This window comes from Struthio camelus, chromosome 2 (genome assembly GCF_040807025.1).
Source record: "Struthio camelus isolate bStrCam1 chromosome 2, bStrCam1.hap1, whole genome shotgun sequence".
NCBI lineage: Eukaryota > Metazoa > Chordata > Aves > Struthioniformes > Struthionidae > Struthio > Struthio camelus.
In genome coordinates this window covers 54739585-54761646 of record NC_090943.1, presented here as the reverse complement: position 1 = coordinate 54761646, position 22062 = coordinate 54739585, and the positions used below count along the sequence as shown (strand labels likewise).

At 39.7% G+C, this 22062-nt stretch overlaps 1 protein-coding gene across 10 annotated transcripts in view; it reads right to left on the bottom strand.

Annotated features, from left to right (window-relative positions):
* The window catches only part of ITPRID1 (ITPR interacting domain containing 1), a 90695-nt gene that overhangs the window by 22734 nt on the left and 45899 nt on the right, over positions 1–22062 (bottom strand). For 5 of the 10 annotated variants that reach the window (XR_011139750.1, XM_009679707.2, XM_009679709.2 and 2 more), the window contains 7 exons: positions 16993–17161; positions 11358–11409; positions 10921–10977; positions 10578–10664; positions 9768–9970; positions 3309–3892; positions 1203–1257 (listed from right to left, as the gene is read on the bottom strand). Coding sequence is in view for 9 of the 10 variants with exons in the window: in XM_009679707.2 (XP_009678002.2) it covers positions 1203–1257; positions 3309–3892; positions 9768–9970; positions 10578–10664; positions 10921–10977; positions 11358–11409; positions 16993–17161 (1207 nt within the window). In the remaining variant the exon portion in view is untranslated. Of the gene's footprint in view, positions 1–1202; positions 1258–3308; positions 3893–9767; positions 9971–10577; positions 10665–10920; positions 10978–11357; positions 11410–14128; positions 14894–16992; positions 17162–21933; positions 22018–22062 lie in introns of those variants that run through there. The other 5 variants (XM_068935833.1, XM_068935832.1, XM_068935836.1 and 2 more) reach the window with 5 other exon arrangements.

The window sequence follows — 22062 nt, the reverse complement described above, 5'->3', positions numbered from 1 at the left end:
AATTCATTATATAGCCCATCGCCTTTGCTGAGCTCTAGCATTTACCAAGAAAACCCCACTCACTCTGATTAAAACACCTTCAGCTTCACTGAAGTCAGTGGGACTTATGCCACTGCCTTCAATAGGCTCATGATTTCACTCTTGCAAATCCAGCTCTCACAGCAGCCAATGGCACCTGTGAATGACTGGCACCAGCTGATATCTGATTTTTATTCCCATGGCTGTGTATGAACTTGGGCTGCTTAATTATTTGTGCTGGGTCCCCAGAAGTGACATAACGCAACATTTCTAAGGCGAGGGCTAACCAAACTTTCATCTGTGTTTCTGTCTGCTTCTTGCTACTCATTCGTTCTTCTACACTGAATTTCTGTCCCATTTCAAAAACCTGCCAGTCCTTCTCTAAGCACTGGTTAGCAAGGGTCACTAGAGAGCAAGGCCAAGCACTCCCTTTTTTGGAGGCAGAACAGCTGCCTCCTCCAATGCAGCCACCCCTGCCAGCAAACAGTTCTCAGGATCCAAACTCACATCGCCCCAAATGACAGCATAACATCTGGTCTAACAGCTTTACATTTAATCCTTTCATAGACTTCTCAACTTATTTCCTAACATTCGATCCAGTGCCATGTCAGCCCATGTGGTGATAGTCTCTGTGATATGGGAGATTCAGATGATGGGGTTGAGGCCACGCTGAAACCAGAAAGTCCTTGTTGCGCAGCCCCAGTTGAGCTGTCTGTACAGTGGCTGCCATGCAGCAGTCCCCAACTTGCTCTGTGGCTTCCTCTCTTAGGATCGACAGGTTGGCAGATAAGGGGTCTGCCTGGGTCTGGAGGATGAGTTACTGAGCAGAAGAGAGGCTTTAGCTTTAGCTTCATTTGTAAGTCCCGAGAGAACTTACACGCATAACTTACACAAGGATGCTTAATGCATCAGAAGTGCATCCCAAACACTCAAAGCCAGGTACTCTCTTCGTGCGCACTCACTGTGTTCTCCTGACAAGGTGAGCACAGTTTACAGCCCTATGATCTATCAAGTTATATCATCTAGATTGCCAAGGTCAGAATAACGTATCCAAACACCAGAGGCAATGGGAACAGGGAGAGAAAACATGTTCTAAGGATAAGCCTTTAGAAGGGACTGCATGAGAACATAGTTTTAAAAACAAATCTGGCAAAATGTCTTTTTTTTTTTTTAAAAACACTCACCTGATGTGTTGTCAGGAGCATTTCTACACAGAGTTTCTTCCTCAAAGCTCTGAATCTGAAAATAAAAGGAAGAGGAAGAGAAAGAAGAAGAAGAAGAGGGAGAGAAGAGGAAAATACCTTATTGATGGTGATGATTATTAGGACTGTATTCCTTACTGGGGGGAGGGGTTAAAAGTAAAAAGAAAAATTCTAGAAATTTCAAAGTGAATACACAAAATCTTTCAGATGGTTGCCTTTTGGCAGTGTGCTTTTTAAAAAAAAACTTATTCATGTCATAAACCATGTGATAATTACAGAAGCTTTCTGAGACTTTCCAAAGTAGTTAATATGTAAAGGTTTCCTGCCTCTAAATATATTAACAGTCTTGTTTGAATGGTCTCAGAGAAATACCCCAGAAGAAAATACAACTTAGCTGTAGAAACTTTAGGTAAGGTAACCACCTGGAGCCAAATCCTTGCCAAAGAGTGTATATAAGGTCAGATTTTTTTTTCTCTAGAAATGAAGAAGCCATTTGTCTTTTTCATGGAATCAAGGAGAATGTTAAGTCCTGATGTTGCATATATTGCAAGAAGAAAGAGTCATTTTAGGAAAGGGGATCCATTACATGCAAAACAGCTCAGTGTGTCCTAGATGCAGCCTGTAGTTCAAAACACCTCTAAACCACCTATTGTCAAAGTCTAAAATAAAGTATGAGAACGTTCTCTCTATAGGTGCCTGTTTCTTATTCTCTTCCCTAGGCACCTGCTACCGAGCAATGAGTTAGACAGCCCAATGGTTTGAGTCAGTACACAGTTCTTACAGCCTTAGTTTAATGATTACTTGAAAGTTAAGCAGTGTATACCTAGTTCTAATCTGGGCATATAGCGTTCACTAAACTGTCTTGGACATCAGACTGGGGAGTTTATCATCATCTGCAATTACTGCTCTATCAGTGTCCTCACTTTTGAGTCTGTGATAACTTTGCAGGGGTTACAGAGCTGCTGAACAAAGAGCTGCAAGTCCAGTGGGCTAAGTCTATTCAAAGACATACAGGTTGCAAAAATTCACTGTGCTGGAGACCTCTGAAAGACACTTTCTTCCCCAGCAAGGCTGATAGTCAGACCCAAACTTCTATTCTTTGATTCAGCTCTGCGAACTTGGTTCCAGCAACCACAGGACACAAAGGGAAACTTAGGCTGCACCAAATCTTTCACAGAAAAATACCTCTAGAAGGACTTTAAAAAAAATTAAATCCTTTATTCAGAAAGGATGCCGCCAACTTAACCTGACTTCTTCCAATTTCTTTCAAAACTTCAAATCTTTTTTAAGCCTCCCGCCTTTTCCATGCTCTTGCTGCTCTCTCCGTCCTATGCTCCAAATGTTTACAGGGAGCTGCCATCCTATTTCTCCTCCTTTCTTTGTTCTTCAGTAGAGCAGTAATACAGCCAGAAAAAAAATTGCTCCTGACACAAGAACTCTGGATGTAAGACAAGGACTGGCAAGTATCCTGGTCTCTGCTACTGCATGCAGAACCCCACTGACAACCCACTATTGCTAAAACATGTAGATAGCTGAGTATTATGGACTTTTAAAACTGTGGATTGAGAACAAGCTGCTGCTCTGAGTTATTCTGGTTTTAGGATGCTCGGTTTACAGAGCAATAAAATATTTCAAATACTGCTATAAAACCAAGGATAATTTTGTGATGAAACATTCTGAGAGAGCACACTAGAACATGAGCTCGAGGAAAAAAAAAAAAGTGTTTAATGACTAGGTCTGTAAAAATATCCTTGACCACATGTATTAATGTTCCTGCAACTTACATCTATAAAAAAGCTGGCACTGTATAAAGCACATTGGCACATTATACTATCACACAGGTTGAATGAATCCCATCTAAGTAACCTCGCTGACAGCGTTTTTGACGGTATCCTAACACAAAGACAATATAAAATGATCAAAACCCCAATGAGTATGTAAATCTCACTGTTTTTCCCCCTAATGCTGCAACATGGTGTTTTAAGTAATTTGTTCTAGCTTCCATCCTGAAAAAGAGAGTTCAATCCTATGCAATAAATATGTGTAAAGATACATTGGTGCTAAGCAATGTACAGAAATCCATCTTACCTCTTCCAATTCAAATGAGGCTGGCAGCTTGTAGTTTTGGCTGGCCACTTTTTTGAGTGTGGGGGCCAAAAGCCAATGCAACTCCTTTCTTGGCCTGTCTTTGGCAAGCACCTCACACTTGGAAGAAAGGTGGGGCTGTTTTGGAAGTAAGTGTGATGAAGCCCAAGTTTTCTCTGCTGGAGACTGTGGGCACTGGAATATTGTGAATGCACCTTTGTCTCTGAGGATTTGCTCAAGGATCAGACAACCCACCATAACACTTCTGGTAAAGCCCATTTGGATTGTTCCACTCTCAGTAATATCAGCACAAGAGTGAAGTTGTCCTTTCCAGCTGGATGAGTTGGCTTCGCCAGATGCCAGTGAGCTCTGTTTCAGCAGTGCTGTCTGCCTAGAAGCCCCTTTCAGGAGCTGACCTATTCTCCTCTTTGCTCGTGTAACCACAGGTCTGCTCTTCTCAGTATCCAGCAGGCCAGTCTCATCTCCACTGGCATCCTGCACTTGGCCCTGTTGGGTGTTCACATCAGTCAGCAGTGACGAGAAGGCGCTCGCCACACGATCAAGCACTTCTAGTTGTTGAAAACGCCCTTGAGATTGACAGAATAGAAGGCAAACATGGTTATTGAAAAAACAGAATTTGAAATGAATGACTGGACACAACGGTTATCCAAACTTGTCATTGCCAAAAAACATATTAAGTACCTGATTAAAAATTGGCTATTTTTTTCCATTTGCTTCCAGAGAATCCATTCAGGCAATATACAGACTTCACTGCCTAGTTCTTCATATTATACAAGCACTTACACAATGTTGAATTCATCGGGTCAAGTACAGCTGACCACCACTTAGTGTGAATGAAGGTTACAGAATCCAGACTTAAATTCTCCAGTTGGCTGGGCCAGCCTTGGATGCCATTTTTGAGGACTTATTAAATTCCATGAGAATAAAGTCACTACGGTCTGATCTCAGATATTTACAGCTGGCTACTGTCCAGCTATATATATAAATATATACACATATATATACATATAAATTACTTGATAGCAATTGACCATAGAGGCTATGTCCTCATTTTCAGAGCACCACAAAGCAAAGAGCTTTTCACCTAGAAAGTCATAGCAAAGTATATACACTTATGTTTTATATAATTTCCCGATGTTTTTTCCATTGTACTAAACTTCTGTTATTTCTAGGTCATTTTTCCATGGCATAACAGGTAAAAAGAAGTGAATGATATTTTCTCTAAGGGATTCTGGAGATTTCAATCACTGCAACGCTATGGAATTATTTATACAAGGAAATGCAACACATTTACTTATGTACTGTGCCTGCACCCATCCTGAGGCAATGAATATGTCACCAGGACTCCTCCTTCCTTAAGAGATTTGCTGAAGAGAGTAGATGGCAAAATGCTAACGTTCTTGGCTGCCACTTCTCCTAGAGAGCAGCCAAACTTACTGCATGCAGGCTGTTAGTAATATTGCTTCACTCATGATTAAATAACAAGGGGATATTTAACATGGATCTGAGTTGGTCCTTTGCATCAGGAACCAATACCATGTCATATAATTCCTGTTAATTACTATATCTCAGGGATACTCCTTTTCTCACCCTGCCTCAAACATTGCCCGATTTTTAATGCTGGAGGAAATTGTTGCCATTCCTGTCACTTTTTTAAGATGTAGTCAAAGGTTTCTCTAGATATGGCTTAAAGGAGTCATCTGGTCTATCAGCATACAGATCACACAGTGCTGGATAAAGTTTTCGTTTGTATTAGTTTGGGATATGGGAGTAAACCACTTACGGGTTTGCGCATCCAATGTGCTATCATGTGCTCTTCATGTACAGCACATTTTAGCCTCAGTATTTTATCTGGCTCCCACCTTGTCACACCATAAAAATGCCAAGTGCTAATCTCCTTTGACTGACAGTGGCAGAGAAGTCCAGTACTTGTCATTTGAACCAGAACCAAACTTTCTGCAGTTTGAAATAGTTTTGGCACACTCTTTTGCTCTTGTACATTATTTCCAAGAGCTCGTGACACCTAATGAACAAATCAAACAATGAGGGAAATAATAAACAAGCAAAAAATGCCCTCACTCATGTGCAGTGTAATAAATACACAGGTCATGAAGAAGTGATATCAGGGACAGCCCTGCTTTTTGGACAGTTTCTCTCCAGGCAAGCAGTTCCTTTGGTTTCAATGGGTGCTCCCTAAGGAGTGTCCTCAGATAGGTGACAGGAAAAATGCAAGATGCTCATCAGAGCTCCTTAATCCCTACAGTCTGCTGCAAAGCAAGCAAAAACTGTAACACACATGAGAACCTAAATGCATCCACAATTATGTCCTTTTCACTAGAAACTTCAGCCAACTCAGCAAATGGCCAAGGTGTAAACAAAATTAATGAATCTTCAATAGAATCTATATCCTTTCTAATCCTCTCCCAATTTTATGACCAATCCTTTTACAGTTTAGGAGGAAAATCTCACAGTTTTGTTCCTCCTTCCCTAAATCTGATATTACGTAGTTGTCTACATAAAAGACTGGACAGTCTTCGATAGGTCCTCAGTGGAATGAAGACATCCAGAGCCAGTAAGAAATTTTCGATCAACATCTTTTTTCAAGATAAACAGAATTTGGAAAAAAAAAAAAATCAGTGGGAAAATGCAGATTTATCTTAAATTGCTCAGTTTTTGTCAAGAAAAATCAAAATGAAATCTCAGCATGGTATACTTTGTCATATATTAAAATATTTTCCTTTTTTTAGGTTGTTTCTTCTTGGGTCTTGGTGGTACTGTTCTGTCTTTGCTTGAACCAAAGCGGTACCTCAGAGAAGACATATTTAGTAATTTACATTTCATTTGAGGGATGGGTTTACTGGATGATATATATTGCCCATGATACATGCAGCTGCCTCCTTGCTGACCTATGGTAGTCACAGGACAACCATGTATATCTATCATGGGGAGCGGTGTCTGTGAAACACACTCATCTCACAAAGGAGAGTGAGGCTTGGGCAACAGCTCCAATGAGCGGCTTGCAGCAGCTGACAGAGACACAAACGTGTGTTTAAAAAAAAAAAAAAAAAACCAGAAACAAACAAAAAAAAGTAGATTCAGATACAGGAGTACTGAAATGTAGTACTAAATGTGTTTCTTTTATTATAAGTATCAAACTACAACATTCAATAGGGATCCACATTTTTGAAAATATCATTATTTTTCAATTAGCGCAACTGCTGTTTGTCAAGTGATTTTACTTAATTGGTTAAGAAGTCAATTGTCACTTCTCTTTAGGTCACTAAAATTTTCAGTACTAGAGAGCAATAAGGCTAAACTTTTCTTTTGGTCCTGGTTGAGACACCTAAAGGGTGGCTGAGATTTTTGAAAATATAGCTTATTTCGTGTTCTAAACCATTTGAAAACTTAATGACTATGCTGAAGAATCATTTGTCACCAAGCAAGAAGACAATTAACAGATAACACTATAATAAGCCACACGTATTTTAAAAGGTCAGATCAGCAATGAGGCACTTCTAGCAAACTATTTGCATTATAGTTAGAAAACAGCCAATCATAAAAAGAACAAAAATGCACTAGAAAATGAACATAATATGAAAACTGGAGAGGGATCACTCTGCTTTGGCATTCATTGGTCTCTCTCACCTCCCCCCTCTTTTGTTCCACTTCTGTCATCTCCCATATTATGCCTATAATCCTGCTTATATCTCACCTTCTCAGACTTATACAAAGTCACACTAAGTCAATTAACTTTCTCTGCTAATTTGGAGAATCAGAGAAAGTAAACTGACAGTGAGATAACCTCTCAGACTTTCATCAACTCAGACTAAATACCTTCTTCCTTTTCCATGGCTAAAGCCAAGCGAGAGGGATTCAGACTGTAAGTGCATTGAAATGGTTCAGTGTCAATCAGTGTGATTTATTAACAATAGATGAATTTATCCAGCATTTCTCTGGGAACAGTGATGCAAAACAGTCTTAAAAATCTCTAGAGGTGACATCTGGTCTCCCTAATTCAGGCATTTCCATTTCAATGCCCTCTTGAGGCAATTGTCTAACAGTAAGGGGTCTGAATGGTTCATGGAAGGGTAAATGCCATTGAATATCTCTGAAGCTGAGCCTTTCTACTTAATTTGCAGGGAAGTGTCTCCTTCTGGAGGCCTTCAAAAGTACCTGTCTTCTTCACTACCATTACAGGGAATTTTGGTTTCTGCTTTAGAAGAACCGGCTCATTAGGTGCCTGAAAACCAAGGTGCAGCCTTAGTGCTAAAAGCAGATAGATTAGATCCCATCCTAGAAATGCAATCCATTTTCAAATCTAAACAACATCAATTTGTCATTCCTGCTTCTCTCTACATCACGTTGTAAAATCACTAGACGATATAAGGTTGGCGATATCGGAAAAAACAGTTTGCAAACAAGTGCCCTGAGAGCCCATTTGAGGATACTCTTCAGGAGTTTGTACGCTAACACCTGATACATCCCTTTTAGCTGTAAATCTTCTCCTGGAACACGGGCAATAGGAACTTACTTGTGCTCGACTGCCTGCACAGTCGGTGAGAAAGACTGGCTTCTTCCCAGAGAGATGTTTTAAATGGTGGGTGGATGAAGACCCTTTGGAGATGCCTGACTCTCTCCACTCACTAGAGACAGACCGTGGAGTGATTAAGCTCCATAAGATGATACTTCAGTTAAATGACTATAATTGAGGCAGTGATCCAGGCTGAGGTTAAGTGCCACATATGAAACAACGTATAGATTGGAGAGAACAGAGGTAGGTATCTCTGAAGGATTAATTCCACCTCTCTCCAATAAATGTGTAGCCTCAGCTCGCAGCTCAGGCGTATACTTTGGAGGCCTAAGCAGATGGTGTGAAAACTCCCTCCCAAACTGTCAAAAGCAAGATAATACGTTTTGATGGACATCACACCCACCAAAATAGAAATGCAAACCTTAACTTACTTCACAGTAACTCCTCCATATAGATAAGCTATTAACATGCACTAAGTGTCCCCGTTGAGAACTACTGCAAGACTAGCTATTAATTTCACACCTTGGCTTACCACTGTCTGCCTTCATTGTGCAAACAACCTCTCTCCTTCCCTTTGATTCTTTTTCTCTCCTGTCATTCAGTCTTAGTTCTTCACCTTCTTCCCTAAGGTCTCCATCCACCATCCAATCATACTGATTATCTCTGTTCCCTCTCACCCTTTTTCTCTGAAGAGTTACAGAGAGAGAGAAAGAGAGAGAGAGAGAGAGAGAGAGAGAGAGAGAGAGAGAGCGCGCACGCACGCGCGAGGGAGCATGCGTGCAGAGAAACCTGTCTGATGTGTCAGTTTGCTGTAAATATTGAAATGTGTGCATAGGGTTTGCTATTAAAAAAAAAGAAAAAAAAATTTTCCATGATGCTCTGACATTTCTGTTTCAATTCTTATTCCATATATATTGCTTCCTTTGTGTAATTCTAAATGGGAAGGCACAGACTATGCAAGAGACCCTGCTTCACTGAGTAGCTTAAGTAAACAGAAGATTTTAAGAGCCATCTGGCTATCCTGTGCAGCAAACATGAGGGGAAATGATGTCAAAATTGGTCTTTCTAGAAGGAAGGTATACCAGAGAATTAGCGGTGCTGTTTTAATGCAGATAAACCTTTAGGGTGAGGACCTCTTGTTCATTTCTCATCCGCAAAATGCAGTTGGTACTTGGTGCCACACAAAATGAGAACTAAAAACATCTAAATGAATAAAAAAATCAGAACTGCATGTCTTAAATAATGCAATTCTAACATTCTTATGATATGATCCTCATCTATGTCTCAGGGTATATTTGAAGCACAAAACTGTTAGGTTCTAGCTAGAGATTTGTGGTTGGATATACAAGCTCACGCAGCTCCGGCAAGGGGAGGTTAAGACCTTGTCAGCTGCTCTGCATGTCTCCCCAAGACAGGGGTCCTGTTCCCGCCGAGGAGAAAAGGGAATGTATGTCCCTGCCTGGCCTTGCTGAGTTCAAAATCCTTTGTATTGGCTTAAACCACCAGTGACGGTGAGTACGTGCTAACATGTTGCCCGTGAAACAGCTGAGGCAATCAATGTACACACATTCAATTCTGCAGCCTCTACTACACCAACAGTAATCTCAGGTGGTGGGATAGGTCTGACAAAGGATGGGTGGTCATATTGTAGAACGCCACAGCTGATACCTCCAGCTCATAAATAGTAGTCCACAGCTGAGGAGAGCTGAACTGTATTTCAGTCATATTAGGAAACATCACTGCTGCAAAGAGGTACACGAGAGTCCTAGATGTCTTGTGAATGGATTTCCCTTTTCATGCATTTACTCTCACAAGTCTCTTCTTCCTTACCCTCTCATCCCCCTGCTCTTTATTTTATATGGTCACCTCCTGGCTAAAATTTCTCCTTTTTCCAAAACATCTCTGCTTACCGTATAGATCTGGCCTGTCAATGTCCGTGCGCTGCTTCTGAGCCTCCAGAAAGACTTGGATGTTGATCCCTTTTGCTACAGAAGCACCACTGAGGAACCGAGGAGGGATTTTAGTGCAGACATCAGGTTCTTCTATACCAAACCCCAAATCAAGAAGAATCTCAACTGGATCCTTTTCCCCAGTGGCCAGCCATTCAGTTATGCTGTGGTGAAGATATCAGGATTATTTGTACTACTGTCTTGGTACCACTTTTCTCTTTCAGTAGCTATTACATGGTCTTGTTTTTGTTAAATGATTTTCTTTTCCCTTTCCTTCCCTCTCATAATGACTTACGCTCAAATAAAGATTGTCATTTTCCATCACATTGCTAAGACCTAGTACTCAGCAATATTAGTACTGCTGGTATACAGATTTCTTCCTGCAGAGATGATTGGTGGCTTGGGATCTAGAGAGCTTAGCAAGAAGAACATTAATAAAAGGTGTAGGTTCACAGCTCTGTAGGCTCAATTCTCTCTAGACACAAAAGAGAGAAGAAATGATACAGCTGCCATAAGACCTCACCGTTTTTTACTTTCCAATTGCTTCAAAGCTCACTGCAGTTTTGGGTAGTCTATTTACTGCAATAAATGCATTTCCAACCAGACACCTGTTATTAGTAGGTCATTTTGATCTTGTTAAGATAAATGAGGAGATGCCTTTTAGGAGCTAACACTTGGAATTGCATATCCAAAATTTTATCCATATTTGCCGATCCCTAAATGGGGCTGGTCTCTAGCATTCTTAGCTGGAAATACATGGAAATAACCAACCTCTGGGGTACACTGGTGAGAGAATGGGAAGAGTTGGGGCTGCTGCATCTTGACATAACAGGACTTTCTGAAAACTCTTGCTGGGATCTAGTTGGAAAAAAGCAACAATGAAATGCATTTACTCACGTGCTCCTCTAGGATGTCATTATGATTTTTTCCTAGAGTAAACATTTGCATTTTGTCTTCGTTTATAATGATACATAATAGCAATGCCTTAGAAGAAGAGTTGGCATGAGTGTGTGGCAATACACTTATTCTCAAGAACAGTATGTTACAGTAGGTGTTAGAATGTAGGTGTTAGGTACCAGTAAATGCTAATTATAAAGGTGGCAGAATGGCTTACTTTTGACAGATGGTGAATCTTTGGGGAACCTTTAGGGAGCACAGTCCCTTCAGCCACCTAAAAAGATATAATTGCTCTCAAAGTTTCAGAGAGACAAGGCACAATGAGTTGCAGCAGCAGGAGTAGTATGTGAGAAACAATTCTTTACTTAGCTTGTCATTGTATTTGTTTCTGGTAATCTGCATAGAAATAACTCTTTTTCAGAGTATGCTCACAGCCAGAGGAACATTCTATAGCATGGAGGTCTAGATAAATAGATAATAGATAAAAATAGATGCTTTTGTTACACCCAGGCTTAACTTTACCTACATATACTGAACATCAGAACATTGTTCTCATCTGTTTGAGGAAAAAATAAAAGAAGCTAAAATTCCTCCTTTTGTCAAAAAGAGAAGGAAAATAATTTGTAGCAGAACTCTACTATGTCTGAGACCTACCTCCTGTAGCTTTGCGCAGTCATCTGTACCATTTCTGGTGCTGACAAGGAAACTACAAACAAAAAGAAATAAAAATCTTTCATTCTCTTACTTCTTTTTGTCCCTTAAAACAGAAATGCGTCAAACTAGAGAAAAAACCAGAACACTAATTGGTATAAGGAAAAATTTTAGCCTATGTGGCACAATTGCAAAACAATACTTTTCTGGGAAGCTCAACTTGCAGCATATGTTAGTCATAGATAAGTGCAACATATATCAATAAGCAGAGAAAAATAAATGCCTTTACATTTCATAAATCAGGAGTGGTGCTGTCTAAGCCCTTTTACTTCTGAGCAAACACTATGAAGTGGATTCCCCTGTCTGTGGCAAAGCCATAGATGCACATGCAGCCAATAAGATGAAAACACCTTTTCATCCCTGTTTTTCTTAATATATTTTAACTGTATGGAAACTTTTACTATTTTAAATTCTCATTCCAGTACACGTTGGTAGAACTTTCCTGCGTAGAACAGTTTTCAGATGTAATTCACTGAAATCGGTGAAGATTTTAATATTGATTAATACGTTTCAGAGGAGCGAAACAGTTCCAGGCCAGCTGCAAGAGTTTCTGGAGGAAAAAATATTTGTCCAAGAATTGCTAACTTTACTGGAATCTGAGTGTGCTATACCTATGAGCTGTAAGGTGCCCATTTTCACTATTTCATAAACTTGCTTACACTGAGAATAAGTGAGATGCAAGGACAGAGTGCCTGTAGTTATCACTTCCCCTCCAAACACTGACATAACAGTCTTTGATCCTTTGAAAGCTGGGGCAGCATTTGCCTAGGAGCAATAGCAGATATCCTTCTGTATACCATAAGACGCATATTTTTAATAGTTTTTAAAGTTTTATTTTCTGTTTAACATAATTGTGTCAATATGGAAAGAGAAAACATCTTTTCGTGTTCTCTGTTGGATCATTTTTCTGGTTGTAAATTCTAACATAAGTTCCTTCTGGCTTACTCGGTACAAAGATATCCAGCCAGATTGAGAACATAAAGGTTACTGATATCCTGTAATTTTCTGTGGTAACATAAATCAGACTTTCTAACACCAAAGTAAGTATAATTTCAATAAGAATCAGCTACTCGTTGTGTTCCATTTCCTATTCATGTGCCAGCAAAAGCTCTAGATTCGCTATAAAAAAAAGATTGAGAACATCAAAAATGAGACCTAAAAGCGTGAGTTATCAGAATTTTTCACCGGCAGCATTTAGGTACTCTTCCCTGTGATACCACATATGATACCTCACAACCACAAACTTACTGCTGTTGTGATTTCCTCAGTATCTTGTGTTATCAGGACTGAAGTGAACACAAATGCCACCAAGCACTATGAAAAATTGATCAAGATGTTGAGTAAATAACTTAAGGATGAGGAACTTCATGTTTGGAGGCAGCATAGAAGGTAACTATTCACCAAAAATTCAAGGGGTTAGACTTATGGACAAATTGGAGGACTTAATATCCTACTATTTGTCAGGTAAGACATAGCTGTTTGTGGCTCTCCTCTCAGTCTAGATGAACAAAGGGTACGACAGCTTAAATCCCTTTTATTGTAGGCTAAAATAAGCTGAATTATCTTGTATTTGCTGTGGGTCAAGAATATGAAAATACACAGTTATTAAGGCTAAGCTGTCCAATTTGTTACAAGGCAGTAAACTGCTTCTTAATCTGTGCCATCTCGTAACTTACACAAACTTTGCATTTGCAGGTACTGCAACATTGGCCATTTCATTCATGGTTAGAGTCTCCACATCCCTTCATAAGGAGCTCCTCATTAGAGAGTTTGACATGTTGAAATATTAGAGGTTTTTTTCTCCATATTTAAGAGGTCACAGAAATAGTAAACGGGACAGTACGGTATTTACATTTCCTGATCTGTGTAAGTATTTTGTTCCTGACACAAGAAACACTGCATCTCATTACTAAACTGGAAGGTACTTTGGGGGAAATAACGCCCTTTAGAAATCTGTCAGAAAACCTTATGAAAACAAACAAACAAAAAAACAAAAAATACTTTGTAAACCAACTGCGGTGCTAATTGGTGCTCTGTTTACTGCACATCTAAGTACATCTTTGCTTATGAATAATATATTTTGCAAGGCAAAATCTTGCCTCTAATACTTGAGGGAAGATAAAGCATTTTAGCATCAGTAATCTCCTATTAATAGGAGTAAAGATTAAATTGCATGTTCTTGAACTGCCATCACTTACTTGTGAACAAACACCCAGTAAACACAAAGCGTAGAAAATGGAAGCGCTGTTAAATAGTACTTCGGGCTTCCAAAGTACTGAGAATATGGAAATTTTAGGGAATTTTAAAGGGCTGAGAGTTTTGGCTTCTAGCTCTGCGCTTAAAAAGTCTCTGAATCCACTACAATCAGCAGATCAGGAAAAGGAGAGAACGAGCAAGAAGTTCTGCACTGAACTTGGGCACAGTTGAAACTCTTATGCTATAACATCTAGGCCAGTGTGCAAACCTGGACTAGAAAACTCCAGTGGTCCACAGATGAAAAAGCAAATTATGCCAGTGGAGAAAGTGAGCCTAAGATTTGTCTGCTGAAGACCTCACTTGAGGATCTTCCCCTTAAGACTCCAAATACAAGAAAAAATACAGAGCTTGCTCACGAATATCAGCTAGACATGGGTCCCTCCGAGGTCTGTGGAGTTTGGTATCCAAAACCAAACAAACAGCCTTTATTAGAAACCGCAAATGTCATTCTATCTTACCTGCCTTCTCTTGACCTCGTTGCTTATCCCCACTTGTAGATAGACAGTAAAATAAAAACCATTCAAAAAACAAAGAAATTAAATCCTCCAAACAGAACGGCTGCTCTCTCCTGTGAGGAAACAAGGCAATGCAGACAACCTGATGGGCAGGCACAGCCCTGGGCACTCATTGCAGAGATGAGCTGTGAAGGGATTGCTGACAGAAGAAACAGAGCCATAGGCACACTTCTTTTCTGTCTGTGAACACCATTTACCTTCTCCTTAACATCCATTGGCTTCAGCTAAATGCTGAGATTCAAATCTCGCATTTGTGCTTAAGGCAAAGACCACAAATTTTTACCATTCCACATGAGTAAAGTCTGTCACTTGTGACCTTCAATTTTACTAAGAATCTAATTAAACCAGCTTATCCAGGGGCAGGAGTGAGAGGAATGCAAGTAAAAACCTTTTCAGTGCCTTGCATAAGAGGCAGCTGTGTTATAGCTCCCAGCTGATCTGTGTCTGCATGGGGATGTGGTAATTGTTAGTGATACCAGTAACAGTAACTAGCCCCGTGATGCGTAAGTTTGGCTGCCTTAGCCTTAGCCCAGTACTGGAAAATGCTGCTTCAACTATTACATAAGGTTACCACTATTTTAATACAACTCGCCATCAGGCTGTATCCTTTAGTTGCTTCTCTGGTATAACCCCACCTCTAAACAAGTAGACTTTGGTTTTGATTTGTTTAAGCAGTGAATCTATGGACTCATACTGAAGAGTTCATGGGAAATACCAGTCTTTCAACTTTTACTTTCCTCTTAAAGAGGGACAAACAGTTGAAATATCAAAATTTTGGAGAACAAAACACATTTGAGTAAGTTCAAGGTGAAGCCACATTTCCCTATGGTAGCACATTGTCTCATGAAGTTATAGGTACAGTTTATGGTGATAACCGCACTTTCCACCATAAATCATGCAGTGGGGCAGGCTATATCTCCCTTGAGGCATCCAGCATTGTGAAATTCTCAGGATGTAGCACACAATTTGATCAAAAAGCTAACCAGACACAGGATGGAAAATGTTATCCTTCAAAGAACCCACTGGAACTGAACAGAGCACTGAAATACATTTCTCATGAGACACTGGATCATAAGCAAGACATGTCAGTTAACACTGAATAGTTGCGAAACACAGTGTTTTGATGTAGATCAACAAAATAAAATGTTCATGCTTTGCCTGAAGCCAGTCAAAGCAAAATATTTTGTTCTGAATTTTAAGGGGTCACAATTTTCCTACAGGAAATTTTCATACTTCAAACGTTTTATTTTCCATTGCAAGTTTATTCTAAGAGAAAATTCCAAATTAGGTTTACTCTTGGTAGGAATAATGTGATCAGGCAACAAAACAATTATGGAATAATGTGACTAAACTTACAAAACACAAGAATTCAACTAGTGGTGAATATTTTCTTCTTTAGAGTCTTCTAAAAAAAAAAACCAGAATCATTAGCTAAAATATTGCCAGATCAGTTTATAACAGTTGACCACCTTATTATATTGCTGCATTTTTGGTGAAATGCATGAAATGCATTTTCCTGGAATGCATGGAAAATATTGGGAGAGATGTCCAGTAATTTCATTTAGTAGTTTGGTGTTTTTTCTAAGCAAATTTAGGAAGCAAACAAAAACGATGAAGGCAAGCAAAGATGGCTCAGAAGTATTCAGTTCGTTGCTGAAAAATGCTACAAGCATGCCTCTTTTCCTTCAGGTTCAACTGAAGCCACTCAGATCATCAGTTTAAGGAACTGCCTTGCTCTCTGTGACGGAGTAGGGAAGTGCGAATCTGCAATATGGCTCAGTAGGACATCACATGGGAGACATTTCTGACACTTTATCACATTCTGGGTTCAGTGGTACAAGTCTCATTAACACAGCGAAAAGACATGGAAAGACTGCAGCAATTTGAAGTCTTTACCCTCAAGGCTTTAGAAATCTAATGTTGACATTTAGAATACAGTATATATGGATTTGAAAGGTTAGTCTGCTTTTTGTTATACTACAAAGCAGCCAAGTTGCTTTAAGACTGTCAGACTCTGCCTAGCTGTAGCCCTGAAAGCTAATTATTGTTTCACTGAAGATTAGGATTAAGAGTTCCCTGAAGGGTATTCCCTGGGTATGTGAAACTCAGTATGACTTCTCTAAACCAATCTGGAAAGTTCCCTTTATGGTCAATACAGAGAGAGGCAGTAAGGCACATCCAAGGCAGTTCAGCTATGTCAGGAGGAGGAGACAAGAGCTGCTTAGAGCTGCTTTCTTTAACTGACCAAAGCAGCAGCCTAGCAGGTAGCTTGGACTAAACATATGGCTTTGAGATAGCTAGTGAGATGGATCCTGGGTGTTGGATGACTTCCTCTGAGAAGTAACACATTCACCTAAATAGAAAATGGAATATTAGAACACAGATGAAATACTGATGAAAATGAAATCCAATTTTGCAAAATATTTGGTGATTTTTTTCCCCATCCAGTAAAGAGGAAGGAGGCAAACCACACTGCAAGCATTACACTGAATATCAGTTTAAGTATCTGACACTGATTAACTAGCCAGGGGAAACAATGGTTTTGTGCATATTTAACATTTGAATAGCAAATACAAACAGGTGCACAGATTCACTGGAACCTCTGTGGACAAGAAGAAAAGATTGAAAATAAAAATGAAAATGGAGTTAATAACTAAGAACAAAGTGTGAATGACAAATCTCTCACCAGTACAAGTATGCTAATACAAAACAAGAAACAAACAAACAAAAAAACCCAAAAAACCTAACATTGCCCTCCAGTCACCATGGGCTGCGGAGAATCCCCAGAATGCTTTTTACAGTCTTACCAAGCTGTGATGTAGGAAAAGGGTGGTCTACCACATTGGACAGTGGAGAGTCTTCATCTTGGCAAGTCCATGATGTTTTACTGGACAACATAATCCCTCTCTTGGCCTTCTCAAAGCTATAGCTGATCCATTGGGAGTCTGATGCCATCTCACAAATCAACTCTGAAAACTAAACAGAGAGACCCCACTCCCTTACTTAGTGCAAAGAAGTAGCAGCAGTTTTAGCATGTATCGGGCAATAGAGAGCTCTGTCACTGATCATATGGGGGGAGACTATTTTTTATGTTTAAGTCATGAGGCTGCTACTATGGAGATATGTGTTCTTTCTTTAATGGGCATGTCTCCTCTTTCTCTTGCATCTTAGTTTTCTGTGTGCAGTACGAGTATAAGAACAAAGACTCTCTCCAGTTGTACTATTTGAATTGCAAGATTCTTGGTGAGCAGGAACTTGTACCTTGATCAGTGTAATAACAGATACCCCTTCTGATCTCTTCAGTGCTATTGTAATAGGAAAATTTAAATCCTCTGCAATTGCTAGTGCTGGGGCATCTTGCTCGGAATCAAGTCCCATACCTTCCAGGAGTTCAACTCTTCCCACATTTTTAGATTAGTTTGCAAACAAAAGTGAGCTTGGTATGACGTCATTGACATAGCTTTCCAGGTGCTACCCATCAGACTGTGCAAACTGCTCCAGCAAAACTGTAATGTAATATTCTGGCAGCCATCAGTGAAGTTATTAATCACATTTACAACTAGGCTGGTTCTTTTCTGAGGTGAGGAGTAAGGGGTGCATGTGATGACAGACATAAGCCAGGCTGCATCAAAGACTTTAAGAGAGGAGAATGGATTAAGTCCCACAAGGACATCTCTTAAGCGGTTCTTTATTATTGGACATGATGGGGAAAGGGAACGCTAAGTGCTTCATTTTAATTAATTAATTCAGGAGGCTTTTTGTCTGGTGTGGACAGGGTTGGTTCAAGGAAGTAACAGCTTGCTGGGGAGCGGCCTCCACGTTGTTTTGCTGAGGCATTTTATCTGCACCACTTGGGACACTGCCACCACTTCCTGAGCAATTTGCCCATCCATCAAGGTGAATTGCACTAAAAGAGAAGCGGTTTTGTGATGCTTCTGCCTTGAAAACTTAAACATCTAGCAATGTCTACATCTGCTGTACTCACATACCACAGCCCAGAAATGAGAGCAAAAAGAGAAAAGCTTGTATAAAGACAATTTCCTATGATCAGGGTGGGAAAAATTACTTTGCTGTCCCTTTTGTGAATGTTCTTAGGATAAATAAACCAGGATACTCAACAGCCTTTGAAATCACTCAGATTTTTAGTTGTGGTTAGCCATCTGTCATTGGGTAACAGAGTTCTTACACCCACTGGTTTCTTTTTTATTACTCTCTTTAAGGAGACACAGAGGCTAATGAGAAGTCTTGAAAAAAAAGAAAGAATGGGCAAGCTTCCTCCTTTGTGCAGAGGTTGGGATGTACGGCATGAGCTGTGTTACTCAAGTCTGTCAGAGCTTTCATGGAAAGAGTCTAGTCTATTTGCTGAGACCTCTCAAAATCCTTTCAGTCAGACTATTACAATAACACCAGAACAGTGAGGAAATACTGAGCTCAAGGAAGAGGGAGCAGGGAGGACAGGGAAAAGGAAACCTATGCACAAATCCAGCCTCACGCCTGATGGTTACTTGGGGTCAAGGTAACTGATAAAAAAAAAAAAAAGTATAGTCCCGAGCAGAGTCCTCATATACCCTCTGCACATCTCTGTCCCAGCAGTGCATTGCTAAATCAGTGCACAAGGTGGGAAAACTGAAATTCCCTCACCATCCTTTGGGCACCACAGAGCTTTTCTTACCTGAAGGCACAGGGAGCCACAGAAGACCCCCCCCCCACTACACACACACAAGGAAATGGAGCCTCACATATCTCTGAGAACTTGCCAGGAGAAATGCAGGAAAAGCAGAAATAGGTCAAAGAAAAGGAGGAAGTGCTTTTGGGGAGCAGAAGGGAAGAGTGAAGCATACGGACTGTTTTTTCATCTTAGGATGACATACAGCAGGGGAGATGCAGGGACATACCTCAGGGTTAGAGGTCAAAGTTTAGACCTAGTTTAGCTGAAATTAGCTCATTTCCCAGCTGAGTAATCCATTGGCCTGATTCTCCATTGCCTGATGACTTGCACAGCCATTTACAGAGGGCACAATGAGGGTAAGATGCTGCAGTGGGATTGAACTGTAAATGGCACAACATGAAGGGCAATAAAGAGTTTGGCCCCAGATGTGGGAAGTACAGAGGTAACTTCCATTACATTTAATTAGTGTTATCACCATTAATTTCCTGTGCACAGACAGCAGAAGACTTCCTTTTGATTTCAAATTAATTAACACATAATGATTAATCTGATAGGGTACATCTTTTCAGACAAGAGTGTCCTCTTGATCACAGTTTGGGTGCCAGCACCACTCATCATCTGTGTGTTTTAATTTCTAACTGCTCTCCAGAAGCAAATTTAGCTCTGCAAATCTGTCGATGGAATGAATGACTGGCTGGTTTCCACGTTCTGTGTTTTGTTCATTTGATAACACACTGAGAACATCTTGGAAATCTTTTTTTTTTCCCTCTCTCTCCCCTCCAAGGAAGTTTCAAGGTAGAAATTGAGGAATCTGCATCAGTAAGCAGTTGATACCAGCTCTTAATTACAGAATGCAAGAAATAAGAAGTTTCCAAAAATTGAAAAATATATAAACAGTTTATGGTAGGTTCCCAGACAGATTTGTCTCACTTCAGTTGCCAGCATTTAACAGAACCTTTCTTGCCACCAACTACAGTAAAGTGTTATTGTTTCACTGAAACAGGATCTTGAACTTCATCAGCTTCACACTATATTCCTCACACTGTATGATACCTACTGGATAGTGCTATTAATAATTACGCTTCTCTTCTCATTTCTCAAGTGGTTTCTCAGTCACACTTGGTTAATATTTATCCAGTTTCTTTAAACATTTATCAATGCAAAACATCTCCATATTCAGGCACACCAATTCTTAGATAGATGTCCTATGGTTAGCTTTAATATTGAGAAATATGCAACTAAATTTGTAGTTATGGATATGAATTAGGAGGTTGCAGCAAATCTCATATATTTTGAGTTAAGGAAGCCTTTAAATGTTTGACACATTCCATTTCCATTCAGGAAAGTATTTGAACATATTTAGTATCTGGACTGTTTAGGCAGGGTGGCAGAATACTAGGCATACACTTGTAAGACAAAATGAGCAGAAAAAAGCTAATTTTTTCAGGCACGTATGTTTGGATGAAAAGTCTATTATTGACAATGAATTAATATATATAGTTTCAGAATCAATCATTGCTTTTAGATAAGCATTAGAAAAAGAAAAGAACAGGAGGAAAACTAAAAAGAATAATCCTACTGTTATGGCAAAGTCATTTATATGGTACAGTCATGTCTGGTATTCTAGGTCAGCTATTTTTCATACATCAGTACTCAGCTCCATCCAGGATCTATCATTTATCAGTCTGTCTCTCGTCCCGTTAACAAGAAGAAAGATACAGTTAGTGTGGTGCCTTAGGCAGGAAGAACTGTAATTTCCAGTCTCTAGCATTCACTCCGTTTAATTACCATTTCTGGGGACAAACCACCGCTTGAAGAGTGTAACTTTGAGGAGAGTAAGTAGAAAGCTATTCGGACTCTCCCTTGCTTCATCTGGGAATTTGTGCTAGGCACCTCATTGGCTAGTGCAAAAGACAGTCCTAAAATGGACTGGTTAAGTGGAAAAGTCTTTCTGTCAAATTCAGCAGAAATGAGATTGCAAGGTTCAACCCCCTGAATTTCCAACAGTGAGGTCTAAAAGTCCGAGAAGACTCCCATTTTCTGTGTCTCCCTCAGAAGGAAATTGATAAAATAAATCTTTTCAGTGTTTACCTTTAGCATCCTACTTTGGGCAGCTAAATGAAGTTGAAGTCCTCCTTCCCTTTCCATTAACTTGTGAGTAGTTAAGTCCACTGAAATCCTAGCTGCTATAGGATTTATCTGATTACTTCAGAATATCTCCCATTTGCATTGAAGGGAATGAAGGAGACACTACCTGATATTCAGCATACCTCTGAGACCACCATATGAGCACTCACAAGTAAGATACCTTCCAGTGAAATGATACCAGGGAGTGAAACCTTTTTGGAAGTGCATCAGGCAGAGAGGGCTGGAATAACACTTCAAGCTTTCTCTTAGATTGTTAAACATACATTCAGGCATATTTCTGTCTGTGTGAAGCCTTTGGTAAAATTCCTGCTCAGAGCCCATCATTTCAACTTATTCTGCTCTTTTCAGCACAGAAGTCCTAGTGCAAGTTGAGACAGTCAGTGCTGCTCTTTGTGAATAACTGCACCGGAAGCTGATGGTATCATCATGCTGCATTTCAGCCACAATGTGATTTCACTCTTAATGGAGAAGAAACATAAGAGATAATGATAACTAACAGCAGCCAAAAATGTTTCTGTTTGAAACACAACATAAAACTGTGCAAAAGGAGAGAAATGGTTGTGCTTTAAGCCTTCTAGACACATAAGAAAAAGCATGTAAATTCTGTGCATAGGTTGTCCCAAGTGAGGCAACAAAATATCAGCAGTGATAACAGTAACAATAACAATAACAACAATTTTGCAGTAGATTGGGTTTGAATCTGGCCCCTTTGCTAAAAAACTTTTCTTGGTTGGTCAAAAAAAACAGTCTATGATGCTACAAAAAAATCAAAGCTCTTTAAATCAAAGCTCTTTTAACTGGAATCTAAACCAGAAACTTAATAAAAAAAAAAACCCTTCACACATACATGTCTTACAGATCAAAGGAGGAAAAATAAAGCTTTTTTAGTTTTTAATCAATACAATGAAAAAAAAAAAAGATAAATTCCAACCTGTATGGCTCGATCCAGCTGTTACTATAATAGAATAGCTGCAAGCAAATGCTTCTGTGTCTCTGCTCTGCCACACACCCAAAGTCTGAAAAATTGAAGGACAAGAACTGATGTCCCTGGGTTGGCTTT